General features: G+C 48.1%; 1 protein-coding gene across 1 annotated transcript in view; it reads right to left on the bottom strand.

The window, feature by feature from the left end:
* Nos (Nitric oxide synthase) overlaps positions 1 to 13337 on the bottom strand; it is a 446097-nt gene that overhangs the window by 65914 nt on the left and 366846 nt on the right. Inside the window, exons 10-13 of the mRNA XM_065451990.1 lie at positions 12216 to 12406; positions 5677 to 5765; positions 4193 to 4337; positions 2800 to 2904 (exon numbers count right to left, since the gene is read on the bottom strand). Coding sequence (XP_065308062.1) covers positions 2800 to 2904; positions 4193 to 4337; positions 5677 to 5765; positions 12216 to 12406 — 530 coding nt within the window. The remainder of the gene's footprint in view (positions 1 to 2799; positions 2905 to 4192; positions 4338 to 5676; positions 5766 to 12215; positions 12407 to 13337) is intronic.

Here is a 13337-nt window from a genome sequence, read left to right as displayed (position 1 = left end):
GACGAACTGCGCCGCCGACTTTGTCTGCCGCGTCTCTGGCAGCGGCGGCAGTGCCGCGCTTTCGATCACGTGACTGATCGTTAACGACTTTTATTGCTCATCGCTTGTGTCTGTTCGCTCATGGCTCGGAGGCAAGGCGACGGCGGAGGAAGGTGGCGACCGGCGCGTTTATCAAGGGGGGTGAAAGAAGAACGCCCGCGATACAACACGCCCCCGCCCGCCCACCTCGTGAACGAATGGCTCATCGATAAAGGAGCCCGCGGTGCTCAGTTGTACGGTAGTAGTAGTACGGCACTACGGGGACAGATGTAAGCGACGCCGTCGATTTTCTGTTGCGTGGCGCGTCCAGCTCGTGCCCTCCTGCACTCCCTCACTTGTTCTCTTTTTTCCTTTCTTTGCTTTTTACCGGTTTTATCGTTTCCCGTTTGATGCTTGGCATTTTCAGAAACGCTCTTTTTTTTTTCCCCTTTGTTTTCTAGCGCTGTGTCCTTGCGTGAGCCGACGGGGATAAGAGTGGGCGTGCCGTTTTTATGGTGGCCGTTCCTTCCTCCAGTAGCGACGGCGTTCGTCCCAGAAAGAGATACGCGAGACAACGGCCCGCGTCGTATAGAGCCGCGTTCATTCAGGGAATCCCCCTTCCCGTGGCTATCTCTTGCCGCTGTTCCTTCGCTGTCGCGTTGCTTTTGTTGACGCTGGCCGCGCCAAAACAAACAGCCGGTCGACAGGCAGACGCGAGGCAATGACCCTCAGCTCAACGGGCAAATGATTTCAAAGGGGATCATTGTTCGAAGAAATTACGATCGGGGGCTTTGTGAACTTCTTTGTGAACTTCTTTGTGGACTTCTTTGTGAACTTTGAGCTACAGCGAGCTTACATGCCCAGTGTTGTTTTCTCAGATTTGCGGAACGTATACGGAGTGGGTGGTTTACGGACGGTTAGTTTTGTTAAAAGGCTCTTTAAACTGAGAGAGCGGGCCGTTACCTATGGCTATAGAGATATAGTGGTATGGTAAATTTGATCAAAAGAAAAAGCCGACTTTACCCGCAAATTACTACAGTGGAGTGAATTATCGTAACATATTTCTGCCCCTTCAGCTTCCTAATGGCTCACTGTGAGTCACAAAAGTGTGTCTGTGCTAAGTGCCAATCAATCTTATGATGCTTCAGGGAGCCAAGTTGCCAGCGTAGACCTTTTTCAATGGTACAGAATTAAAAAGGAAGGGGGATTAGAAGTGCAATACACCAGTTAAAAAGGCTCTGCGACATCATTCGCTTAAGGCACTGAGCATTGCAGAGTCATCAAGTTGCATTCTAAAGGTAATCGCGCCTGCTTACATGTCTTATATTTTCAGAACAAATCAGGAGGTGTAGCCGAGGAAATGCACCATTCAGCTTAACTGCAGAACGACAGCGTAGAAAAAAAAAGCAAGTAGTGACGAGGGTGGAGGCAGGAACGGAAATTAGGACGTGTATTTATACCCAGCTCATCAAATATGCCTACTGTCCGTGACGCTCGCGGTTAAAGGACTTTCTATTCGCAAAGCATGACTCAAAAAGTACCAAGAAGGCTTTTGAGTCTTGATTGAAATGCTAGAAAAATAAAAACAATCCGCGCTGATAAATACTTCGCCTGGCACAAATGCCATATTTACTAGAAACAGCGTGCAATTCCGCTGTGCTACGGCGGCTTAACGGCGTGACAAAGATAAAAAGAATGAAGTGGAAACATACGGGGAAATGCTTACAAGATTCCTGCTAGTTTCTTACATCATAAAGCGGAGTGGGTAAGAGGACAGAACGGAAATTAGAGCTGAAGGTGTCAGGTAGTGATGCGCGCGCTCTCACGATAGAGGGCGTGGTGCACTCAAACGTGGACACACGGTTCGGCGGTCCTTAAAGAACATAAAAGGGTTCTGGCAGCATTCTGTGAGAATAACGCTGTAATCCCACGTACGAGCACCTCCTGTTCTGCAGGTCGTTTGTCGCCCAATGAACGTTGGGCTTAGCACGCGCATAATGTCCCTGATTGCCAAAAATACGGGCAGTGGAAGAAGACGTGTTCAGTAACCTCGTCGCAATTGCAAAAGTTGGACGGAGCAGTGCCTGCTTCCTCTTTTCTAAGCGGCATTGCAAATAGCGAGGTAGAGGCGGAGATAGAAGAGAGGGAGAAGGCAGTGATGACTTTATGGCGTGAGTTGCGCTGGTACGCAAACAGTAAACATGGAACGGATACAGACCTTGACACAGACAGCGCGCAATGCCTACATCCGTTTCGCGCTTACGTGTCAGTGTCCCTGTGTGTGCCTTCTACAAACAGACAATATTACGCCATAAAATCCTGCCATAGCAACTATATGACCCTCGTCGAAACATTTCTGAAGGCAGGGATGTTACCCAAAAAAGCATCTAGTTGGCTATCCTCGCTCCGCGAAGGGAAACGGGAAACACAAAGGTGAAAGAGATACGGGAAAGAAAGAAAGACGCGGTGAAAAGCCTCGCAAAGTTTTGGTGCCATCAATAGATATATGGATACGTAAGTGCCAATTGCTGTCATGGGCCGCGCTGCAGCTGCTTAGTGTGCTTATTTCTGGCAAACGCGAAGCTTCAAGATGTGGTGCAGGAAGGAAGCACAAGTAGTGTCACGTGATTCTTGCGTGGGGTTCCTGTGCACGCTCGCGCGTTGATATTTTCGCACTGTAAATTAATATCGACTTTCGAAATGGGCCCAGTCTCTCACAGGCTCCGTAGGACTGGGCAGCCAATGCGGACGTCTGCCCATAAAGTCCAGCGGGGGACATACCTCTCCGTTCTCGGGCGGTTCGCCATTGCCAAAAGTGCTGGAAATCACAAGTAGCAGGGGCTCGAATTCCAGGTTGACGAAATCGTAGTCTTCCATGCACTCGACCTGGGAGAAGACGCAAGGAAGCACGCTAAAGGCAAAATAGTTTAGAACCTTCGAAACAATGAAGGTGCAGCAGTGCAAGGCATGTACGTACGCGAAACGCCGTGATGTCAGTGAGATTACCAAATCACTCGAAGTTATCAGAGAGTGAAAGTTAGTCCGCAAAGAAAGCTGTATGAAGTCAAAAACTATACAAGTGCTGAATCATCGTCCCAGTTACATGAAACATCATATCGAAATGATTTCGAGAAAATAATGTCGACTTGAATTTTTGGACACAACCAGAAATCCCGTTTCTTTAGTGCCTTCCATATAGGCTTTGACAAAAAAAAAAACCACAGACAACTACGATACTGCCTAATGCGAAAGTATAGCGCAGCTCTATACGTGTTTTCATTTCAAGATATATTGGCTGGCGCGGACAGTCTGTCTCGCGGGGCACGTTGCAAACGAGACGAAGGGTGGAGCGATTGCCTCGATAATCTGGAGATTGCGAGAGGCAGCGCTTGGGTGACGCGTGGGCGGGTTCACAGCAGCCGCCGCAGACGGACCTCCCAGACGACGCGCGCTACTCTGGCGCCATCTCGTAGCCATCGTCACCACACTACGCTTTTCTTCTCACACTTTCCCCATACCCTTCTCCCCCGCTCTTCGCCTCGCGGTTCCGCTGCACCCTCCTCCTCCGCATTTCTCCTCGCGTCTTTCATCCCCCACTGCGCTCGGCGTTCGCTCTTTCATCATTTGCTCGTTCACTCGGTTACGCTGATGCCGACGTTCACCGCAGAAGCTATAAAAACAACCGCATTAGCTTCTAGTGTCAACTTGACAAGTTTGCTAAAATGTTTGCGTGCTTTCGCTTGCCTCAACAAGAACTGTTTGCTCACAAGTCTTCTCATACACCTTGACATTGCTTTTACACAAGCTTACACCATGGTATTTCTAATCATTCAATGGTTTTTACTGGCCACGCAACTTCTCCGCAACGCCATGGGCACGATAAAACGTCTTCGTCCTTCAAGTCTTTTAGTCGTTCTGCTCTCACTAAGCAAACAAGACTCTCCTCCAGCATTTTTAACGTCTCTCCTGCTATAAATGTGAGAAATGCAATTGTTGGGTATCATATTCAGATGACTCAGCAGCAAAGGATGTTTTAGAGACTAATCGTAGCCGTTACTCATATTACGTTCTCAAAGCTGCATACATGTCGTTTGATTAGAGTACTCAACAAAGAAAATCGACCTATATGTACGTATGGATACGTAGCCACACAGATCTATTTGAGGGGTCTTACCGACGCGTTGAAACCGTGCAGGAAGATGTCGCATAGCACACGGGCGTAGGTCTCGGACTTTCCCGTCTCGGTGGCGTACAGGATCTTCGCCTTGACGCGCTTTGCCAGGGCTTTGCCATACATGGCTGAGGTGAACTTCACGGCGCTGTGGGTCGAATGATAACGGTGAGCCCTTGAGCAATGACGACGGCACCCGGTTATCAGATTATTTACTTCACTTTGCTCGTGCATGAATGTGATGCCTAACCGTTAGATGTTCGGTTTCTACATCAGCGTGAATTCATTCAGCACTTTTTCTTAAGAACGAAAATGCCTAGTATAGAAAGAAAAGCTGCTATATTAGTAGCTTGACGAGGTTTCCACCCTTAATTGTTCTGTGACGCTGGAAACAGCAAACGTAAATGTAAATGCGGCTATACATGTAATAAAATAACAATAATAAGAAGGGCCTGGAGCTCTACGTGCTATACCATGAGCTGATTATGAGACGTGCTGCAGTGGAGAGAGTGCGGATTATTTTTACCACCTGGATTCTTTACCTTGCACCTAAATCAAAGTACACAAACGTTTTTTCTTGCATTTCACCACCATCAAAACGCTGTCGCAGCGGCTGAGATCGAATTCGCAACCTCGATCTCAGCAGCGCAGCACCATAGCCACTGGAATATCATCAAGGATGATACACATGTGATTAGTTAATGGAAAGGTCAAGCATTATTATACGTAACCTGCATGTGAATGCGGTTTGATTGATCTGGCTGAGACTCGTTTTGTACAGAGACAATATTAGCAAACGTGGGGAGGGCCCCAGTAAAATTACGGCATCTGCAGATGAAGCCTGTGTCATTAGTTGGTCGACGTCGTTACCGTTGACCAACAAAGAAGCATAAGGCTGTGATGCAGATTAATGGAGCATAAGTACAGGTTTGGATACACGTTCCGCCATATAGAAAAATCATTAGTCTCTCTCTCTCACGCACACACACACACACACACACACACACACACACACACACACACACACACACACACACGCACACGCGCACACGCACACACACACACACACACAAACACACACACACACACGCACACGCACACGCACGCACACACACACACACACACACACACACACACACACGCGATGCTTTGTTTCGTACGTCCCGAATTCAGATTTCACTCAGTCGAAAATACTGTAACTGCGGAATGATTACGTACGGACAACCTACATCACTTCTGCGTTGCATTCAAATTTCATGCAGTAACTGAGAAGGCTCCTCGCGAGGTCTAAACAAATTAATTAGATTGAGTGGCTTAAGGTATTGTTGCCGTTGTTGCTGCATTGAAGTGATGACGGATCTACGACACGTCGTAACAAACGAACGCAACTTACGCTGTGACAGCTCGAATTGTCTTTTAAAGCCAAGCTTTCCACCCACGAGCACGAGTTAAACGTCAACCACGTAAAACGACAGTTTAGCACATGCCTGGCAATGTCCTTGAAGCGGAACTTCCTGGAATGCCGTCGCTGGTCGTCCGCCTTCTTCTGCCACACGTGGGTCTTCCAGGCAGGCGTCTGCGAGAAAAAATACGAAAAACTTTGCAGCAATGGCTACACGACATCAATGTGTCCATGCTAACCTTAACCAAGCTGTTCAACGTATAGAAACAACATGAGAAAATGAAGTTGAAAGATACATCTACAACATCTACGGGGCTGAAATCGTGTCGTGCACCATGTTCAATCAATCTTTATAATTATTATTATTGAACAACGTGGCTAACGTTAGCTGGGACCCTCGCGCCTGTATAATCGTATATAAGTTTCCGTTAAGTCAAAACACGATGCCTTTCTGGCTCTTCAATCTCTTATGTTGTCAGAGCCATCTGAACTACTGCGGAGGTTGTGCCGCTACGGGTTTTTGGTATAGCAGCGCGATGTGAGATACAACTGACGCGTGCCCACCCCTGTGGCTGTGCTGCCAAAAGTGGAGTCCATTTAGGACTTGAAGGAACAAGAGGGCAAAGCATGTGCCCCTGCGTTTTGATAGCTTTCACCGAAACAGTCATTTTACAGTCTTCAAAGCACCGCAGCACATGACCCCCACCTTCGTTCCTGTTGACCTGACGGGTCTCCTTTTTCAGGCTGAGGAAGCGCTATATTTGGATGCGCATTTTGGCTGGCCATACTCAAAACGCAATTAATTATCTGTAACACCGTCGAGGAATTGAGACTTTGTACCGTCATCGTGGAGTCGGCAGCTACTTACAAAATGCCAGACAGCCATTGAGATTCAGTTATGTGGTTGGGCAATGCAATGAATGCTATCGTACTAATGAAGGAGGAGTAAAAGTAGCGTGATCGCTGAGTTATTACGTAGTGTTTGAGGAGGAGGTGGAGTTCGTACATAGGGAGCCGAATATATGTGCTTGAGGTATGGCGTCGAAAAGTGAGTTCTCTGGTGCAGTGCACTTGACTTTGGGCTGCCGCATGCATGCGGAATTTTGGTTGATAAGCATCAATGAGTCGGTTAGATCAAAAGAAGTTGCGTGTACACAACTCTTCAGTGCTTGTGAAAGGTCCTAGTGCGAGGAAAACGCATTCTTTTGTTATGTTTCTTAACCTAATGGCTTCATCCGTAACCGCGAACTCTTCGTTCAGGGCACATTATTTTTTTCGAAATCCAGTGAAAAGAAAAAAAAAGAGTGAGAAAGGACTGAAAATTTGAGACGAATTTGGTTGGGAGCTTTCAATTTAGAATATTGAATCTTAAGTGTGGCGAATGTTTATAACTTTTTTTTTATTTAACATATTGTGAGGGGAAAAATTAGAACCATTTCTCTTGACAATTCGACCCGCTGTCTCGGCACGTAGCTTCGCATCAGCCTTCAATTGCTTGTTAATGCCAGTATATGATTACAGACCTACGATCACCATGTCGTCGTTGACGTGCAATTCTTTCAGTAAGAACGTCTGTCGCTTGTGAACTCTCTCTATTCAGAATGAATGTGGGCACTTGTAGCAGCTGAGCCGCTGACAAGAATTGTGACACCACTCACTTTGAGTTACTAATGTCACACATCGTGGTTCTGAAACGCGAGGGTGTATACTGCAATTTGGACGCATGTCAAGGAACTCCGCATAACTCTGCGCTGCTGCGATGGTCAAAGCCCTTACGCTGTGCAGTGCTGGTACGTAAACGCCCATCAATTCAATGCGGCTGGATGACCGTTTTGCGGGAGTGCCAATTTATTCTGTGCAGTAATGCTTGCTCTACATGTCGCATAGAGAAAAATAAATTATGGAAATTGTGGGAACATGCCTTTTAAGTGAGAAGACTAGTACATATAGTACTCCTTGATTTCATTGTTTCTTTGTCTGAGTGAGTCGAACTCCCTTTTGAAGTAATGCCAACCTAGACTTGTTGCAAAATACATGCTTCGTACGATCATGATTAACAGCAACGAAGTTGTTACACTGTCAAATGTCAAACAAACAAAAAACAAACAAACAAGCAAAAAAAACATACAAATGTATATATGGGCCCAATGCGGAGGTTCAGGCTACTTCCTGTAGCCACAATGCTGCCGATCCTTATAATAACGTGCTAGGCTGCTTAAGAGACATCTTGGGAAAGGTCTTGCGACACCTGGCCTGACCACGATTGAGGATCGACCATCCGGCGGCGAGAACGATCTAATCCGCTAATCGGCGGAGCGCAGTTCGCTCCGCATGCAGGGATAAAGCGCCTCGAGATTAATTTGGCAGTGATTAACGTCCAACGCCTTGCAAATTGCCCAGTCACGGGGGTTTCGCGACGAACGCGGGATGTCTATTAGAGAACGAGTTTCCATACCCAGGAGCGGAGGCTTACCGCAAAGGAGGGTCCCGCATTCAGCCTCAATAGACGGTGCATGAACGAGGATACGTGAGCCTAAATCCGCTCTCCTTTTCAACCTTGCGCGCTTTATTACCGAACCGGGAGAGCTTTCGACAAACAAGCCGGCGTTCCGAGAACCGGCCTCGAACGTTCACACACAGCCACCGCTTTTCCTTCCTTATTTTTGTTTTCCGCGGGAGTATCATTACTGAAACACACGCGCAGCCGTTGCCTGTCATGCGGGTCGCCGCGTGTCGGCACGCGAAGGGGCGCGCCTGGCGCGTCGCGGGGCAAATCAAATTACCAGATGCAAATGGCCGAGAAACCTCCGGAGTCGACGCGAGGGCAAAGCGTGCCAGAACAAGGAATGTCTCGCGCCCTTTCCACAAATCCCCCCCGCGCGCGTGTCAACCCTGGCTCCCCAAAGCGCCCTCTCCACGGCCGACCCTCCTTGGTCATTCACGAAGTTTCCTCATTACCGCGGAGGATGCGGGGGGCGGGGAAACGGGGTGTGCGAAGCGCGAACGTGCGGGAATCACCGTGTTTCCCTATAGGCCGGCCGCGATGCAACCGCCCGACAACCAACCAGATGCCGGTTGTGTGTTCGAAATGCAAGGGTATAGCGTGTTCCGTTCGACGGAAGCAGTTTTTTTTTTTTCTGTATCGCTATCGAGGTTCTTGCATGAGAACACGTTCCATTTCAATGCGCGAGCGTCCTGTTTCGAGCACTTTGTCGTCCTTGGGGGCATTGGACGCTTGTCGGGCGGATGACTACTTGCGCCTGTGTGTACTTGTTTGGAGGTATACGTCGTAGACTGGGCGAAGTTTCTCTCCCGATTCGGGAAGCTGTGGACGTGTTCAAGCGTGTCTTCGTTTGTCGCAGGGCCGGCTGAGTCATCTTAGTGCTCCCTGTTAAAATTATGCGGCCTCGGTTGGGAAAACAAAAAGAAGGAAGAGCATACAAACAAACAAGCTGGCCGGCTTGCATTTAGACATAAACCGCTGTTTATACGCGGAAAACGTTTCCTCGTTCTTTCTAACTATTGATTGATGGCTACGGTTCCGCTAAGTTCAGATGCCCTTTGGAGAAGTTCTCTGCACAGCAGGTCTTCAAGTTAGTTGTGCGCCCAGGCATGTTTTCCTTCAATATGAATACTTCGCGCGTGATGAACTGCGAAGTTATAACAACTTCGTTCGTTCGGTCACGAAAAGAAAAGGAAAACAGCATACGATTCTGTTTCCTTGAACATGCTTGCATGCATATGCGTGATCACAGAGATTATATACCCCGCTTTCCACAAGAATTAAACGGAAGTGGCCCCATCAAATGGCTTAAGCCTGAATAATTTTAGCGAGCAATGTAATTTTCACGAAAGAGGTTTCAGGCGCCGGTAGCTTCTTTTTTTTTTTGCAGAAAGCTTTTACGCGAGCATTTACCATCGACAATAGGCTGCAGCTAGCTCCACGGCGGTCATTAGGGGGATTTACGACGCTCGCCTTGCGCTTAATCACGAGGGTGAGGGAGAACGATCTTTAGTCGGGTTTGTAGCACGCTTATGGCGCTGTTGAACGAGGCTTATAGAAGATAATGAAGGCAGTCATCTATGTACAGCCGCACGTACAACTTAAGCCGTCACGCCACTCACGCATCCCGCTTCTGATGCCGCTAGCATTGTAATTTCTATTCGCACTAATAACACGTTGCAGCAAAAGTTGCGAGCCGAGATGATGACGACGCGATAAAACGTGTTCGAGATATGCTTCGATGATGATGATGATGAAAAACTTTATTTATCCCTCTTTAAAGGGAAGGGGGCAATGGAATAGAGGATGGGGGGAGGAACTACTTGAAGTAGGCCTCCTTTATCCTCTCAGCCCACTCCAGGATGGCCTCCTGAAGATCGGGCCTGGAGCTGCGCAAGGCAGCCTCCCACTGCTCCTCACTAGATATTAATTGTTTGAGGAAAGGGGGAAGGGGGTGCTTAGGGCACCCCCACATGATGTGGTTTAAGTCTGCTTTGGGAGAGACACAGAATTTACAAGAGGGAGAAAGGTAAATGGCGGGATGAATGCGGTGGAGGAGGTAAGGGGACGGAAAGGTACGAGTCTGCAGCTGTCGCCACAGAATTTCACACCTACGCGGGGATTTGCCCATGAGTGGCGGAAAGGTTAAGCGGTCTAATCGGTAGTGTGCACAGATGTCGTGATAAGTAATAAGTCGATCCCGCGCTGTAAACGACGCCTCCTCCGTGGCGAGGTCCGACACATCTGATGCCTGAGCCCGGACAGTAAATCCTCGGGCACTGGCATGAGCCGCCTCGTTTCCGGCAAGGCCCGCATGCGCGGGAGTCCAGCTTCGAAGAAGTTGCGTTGCTGGTGTAGAAGGAAGGCACAGCCGGCAAAGAAATAATGCATACACACGAGAACCCTCTTAGTTAGCGCTTCTTGTGACTCTTAGATTGGGTGCGGAACCAAAAAAAAAAAAAGAAGATGAGAATAATAAGCAGGAAGGGTTAAATAGTTGGCACGGAAACATTTCCGCCTGCCCTGAGCTGATACATGAGGCTACACGCAAAGTTTCTTCTTAAAGTTAGCGAGAATGTTTTTGAAGCCATCAGCGACAACATAGAAAACAAGGATGCTTGTGTACGTTCAAAGCAATGAGCCTCAGGTTGTCTTCCGTAGAAAAAAAGAACGCAGCCTTCCTTTATCTGTCGGATGTTCGAAGACAAAGCTGGTTTAGTGAACGCAACAGCACTTGTGATAGCGTACCGCCATTTTTGGACTACTTCTATACCTGTGCTATACGGCGAAGTACACAGTATGAAACCAATGACGGCACACGAGCAAAGTAAGTACAATGCTAATTAATGTTAATTATTCAAGGCGGCTTTCGTAATCTCTAAGCTTGTATTTAATGACATTCTAAACGCTTTTAAGTGCTTAGTATTTGAGGTGGAGCGAAGGAACGTCGATTGCGAGATTCCGTGTTGAACTGCAGATGAAAAAGAAAAAAAAATGAGGTGAGTCAGCAGCGGCTGACATCAAAGAAAGACGAGGTCTCCTGGGGCGATATAGTGCACCATGTGGATTTCTTGTTTCATGCTTTTGTGTATGTGTGCGTGTGTGCGTGTGTGCGTGTGTGTGTGTGCGTGTGTGTGCGTGTGTGCGTGTGTGTTTGTGTGTGTGTGTGTGTGTGTGTGTGTGTGTGCTTGTGTGTTTGTTATTCGGTAAAGAATAGATGCTCCTTCAGAAGACTTTGTGGTTCTTTCGTCGATGACAACGGCTGCTGAGTCGCCTTAACTTCACCTACGCCGCCTTACCCTGCTTTAATGCCATCTTAATCATACATAGAGCCCTTTACTTATACTTTAATTTTTCTCACTTCTTTTCTTTCTCAGATTGTATTGTAACTTCGGGATCGGCTCACAATTTTAGGCTACAATATCTCCAAGACTGGACCACATTTTTCGTTGAGTAAATCCACAATGCCGGTTCCGGTTCTAGGCGCGCACAGTTTGAGCTTGTGGTTTTCCTTTGTCTTTTTCTCGCTAATTACGCGTTACTACTACTCCGCATACAGCTCTACACTAACTTGGTGCGTATCTTTAGTTAAAAGCTTGGATTCGACGCCCTAGTGCGCGCGCGCGCGCGCGCGCGCGCGTGTGTGTGCGTGTGTGTGTGTGTGAGAGAGGGAGGGAGGGAGGGAAAGGCAGGAAGGTTAACCAGAGAAGAGTTTCCGGTCTGCTGCTCTGCACTGTGGTGGGGGATATAGAGGTTGGAAAGAGGGCAAAGCGAGAGAGAAAAAAAAAGCAGGATCAGGAACAGGGAACATGAAAGGCATTCCTATCACAGGCGTTCACACAGGCCGGGTGATCTCAAGATGCGCAAGGGCACTTGCACGGCCTTCTGATGCGATGTCAAGTGGCGTCGGTATTGCAAAATTCTGTCTTCCGACAGAGGTTGGTTGTCTATATACGTCCACTGGAGGGCCTCAAATCATCTTATTTGCGAGACGAAACCGGTCAGATATCTACGCAGATCCCACGAACTCCAGTTCGACCTGAATTCGCCAGCGGAAACCTCGTCTTGAAGAAATAAATAAATAAATAAGTAAATAGACAGCAAGAAAGAAAATCCTTTACCTGGTACTCGTAGTTCGGCTTGAGGTGGTAGTAAAGCATCTCCTGGTGAAACACGGGCGTCAGGCTTCCACTGAGCGGTGGCACGATCCACACCCAGTCTCCGGGGCAGCCTCCACGCAGCCGGTTTTCATTCTCCATGTGCTTCATGAACTGATCCGACGCCGAGTGGTGGTCCACGATGGTCACGTTCGCTTTCTGCACGCGCGCAAGTGCCGAGTTTCAGCGTGCCTTTGGCGGTAAGAGGGTAACGATCAAGCCACGAATTCGATAGAAGTCCTGTCGAGAGCAAGGCGAAGCGTCGGGAGAAGGAGTCGTGACGTGAGCGCAGTTCTCACGATGACTCATCATTTCGCTTGGCTCTGACTGGACACTATGCGGATGACCTGAACATTACCGGCGCCATTGCGTTGAAGCCTTGACGCGTGAGAAAGGCGATTTTGGAGATGCCGGCACAGTATGCTGGAACGGGACCATACGTACTCATAGTCCCACATTACTGTAGCACTAGCTTCGTATCGACTGATATAGCAAATCAAATGAATTTGCGGTCTGATTATGTACCTACACACTTGGTTTGCGGGAACCGGAACGAGGTCAGAGCACTGGATAGCGCACCTAGCGGTGCGCTCTGCTTTCTATCTCGGACGGATGGGCGGTTTTATAACCGAGTGACACTATATATGGCAGTCTGTACTCGAAGTCCCCGTAAGGTTGAGTGCCAGTGACCATTTAGCGCTGCCAGCATGCTATTCAGACGAGTTGTGGAAGTTTATATCTTGAAGGTAAGAAACAAAGTTCAGTACCAAGCTGGTCTACGTCCTGGCCTGACTTCTGACAGTCGTACGAGAAGTCCCTGTTAACCTTCACACAGCCTAAAGCTTTAGCAGAAAGAGCGCAATATATCCGTATGCGTACGCTTCTGCAGTTAATTCTAAAGGTGTTTCGTGCTGCCTCATTTTCATAGCACGCGTAGGTGCGAAACAATAATTGAATTTTTTCGTTCACCCAAAACAACCCGGCCTGAACGCCGTTTGTTGCATGTATAGCTACCCCTGCACTTGAACTCCAAAGGATTTTAGCGGCTGGGTCAGCTTGCGTAAGGGTTACTTCAACCATAACACA

This window comes from Dermacentor albipictus, chromosome 2 (genome assembly GCF_038994185.2).
Source record: "Dermacentor albipictus isolate Rhodes 1998 colony chromosome 2, USDA_Dalb.pri_finalv2, whole genome shotgun sequence".
NCBI classification, from domain to species: Eukaryota; Metazoa; Arthropoda; class Arachnida; order Ixodida; family Ixodidae; genus Dermacentor; species Dermacentor albipictus.
This window is presented reverse-complemented; position numbering and strand designations above follow the sequence as displayed.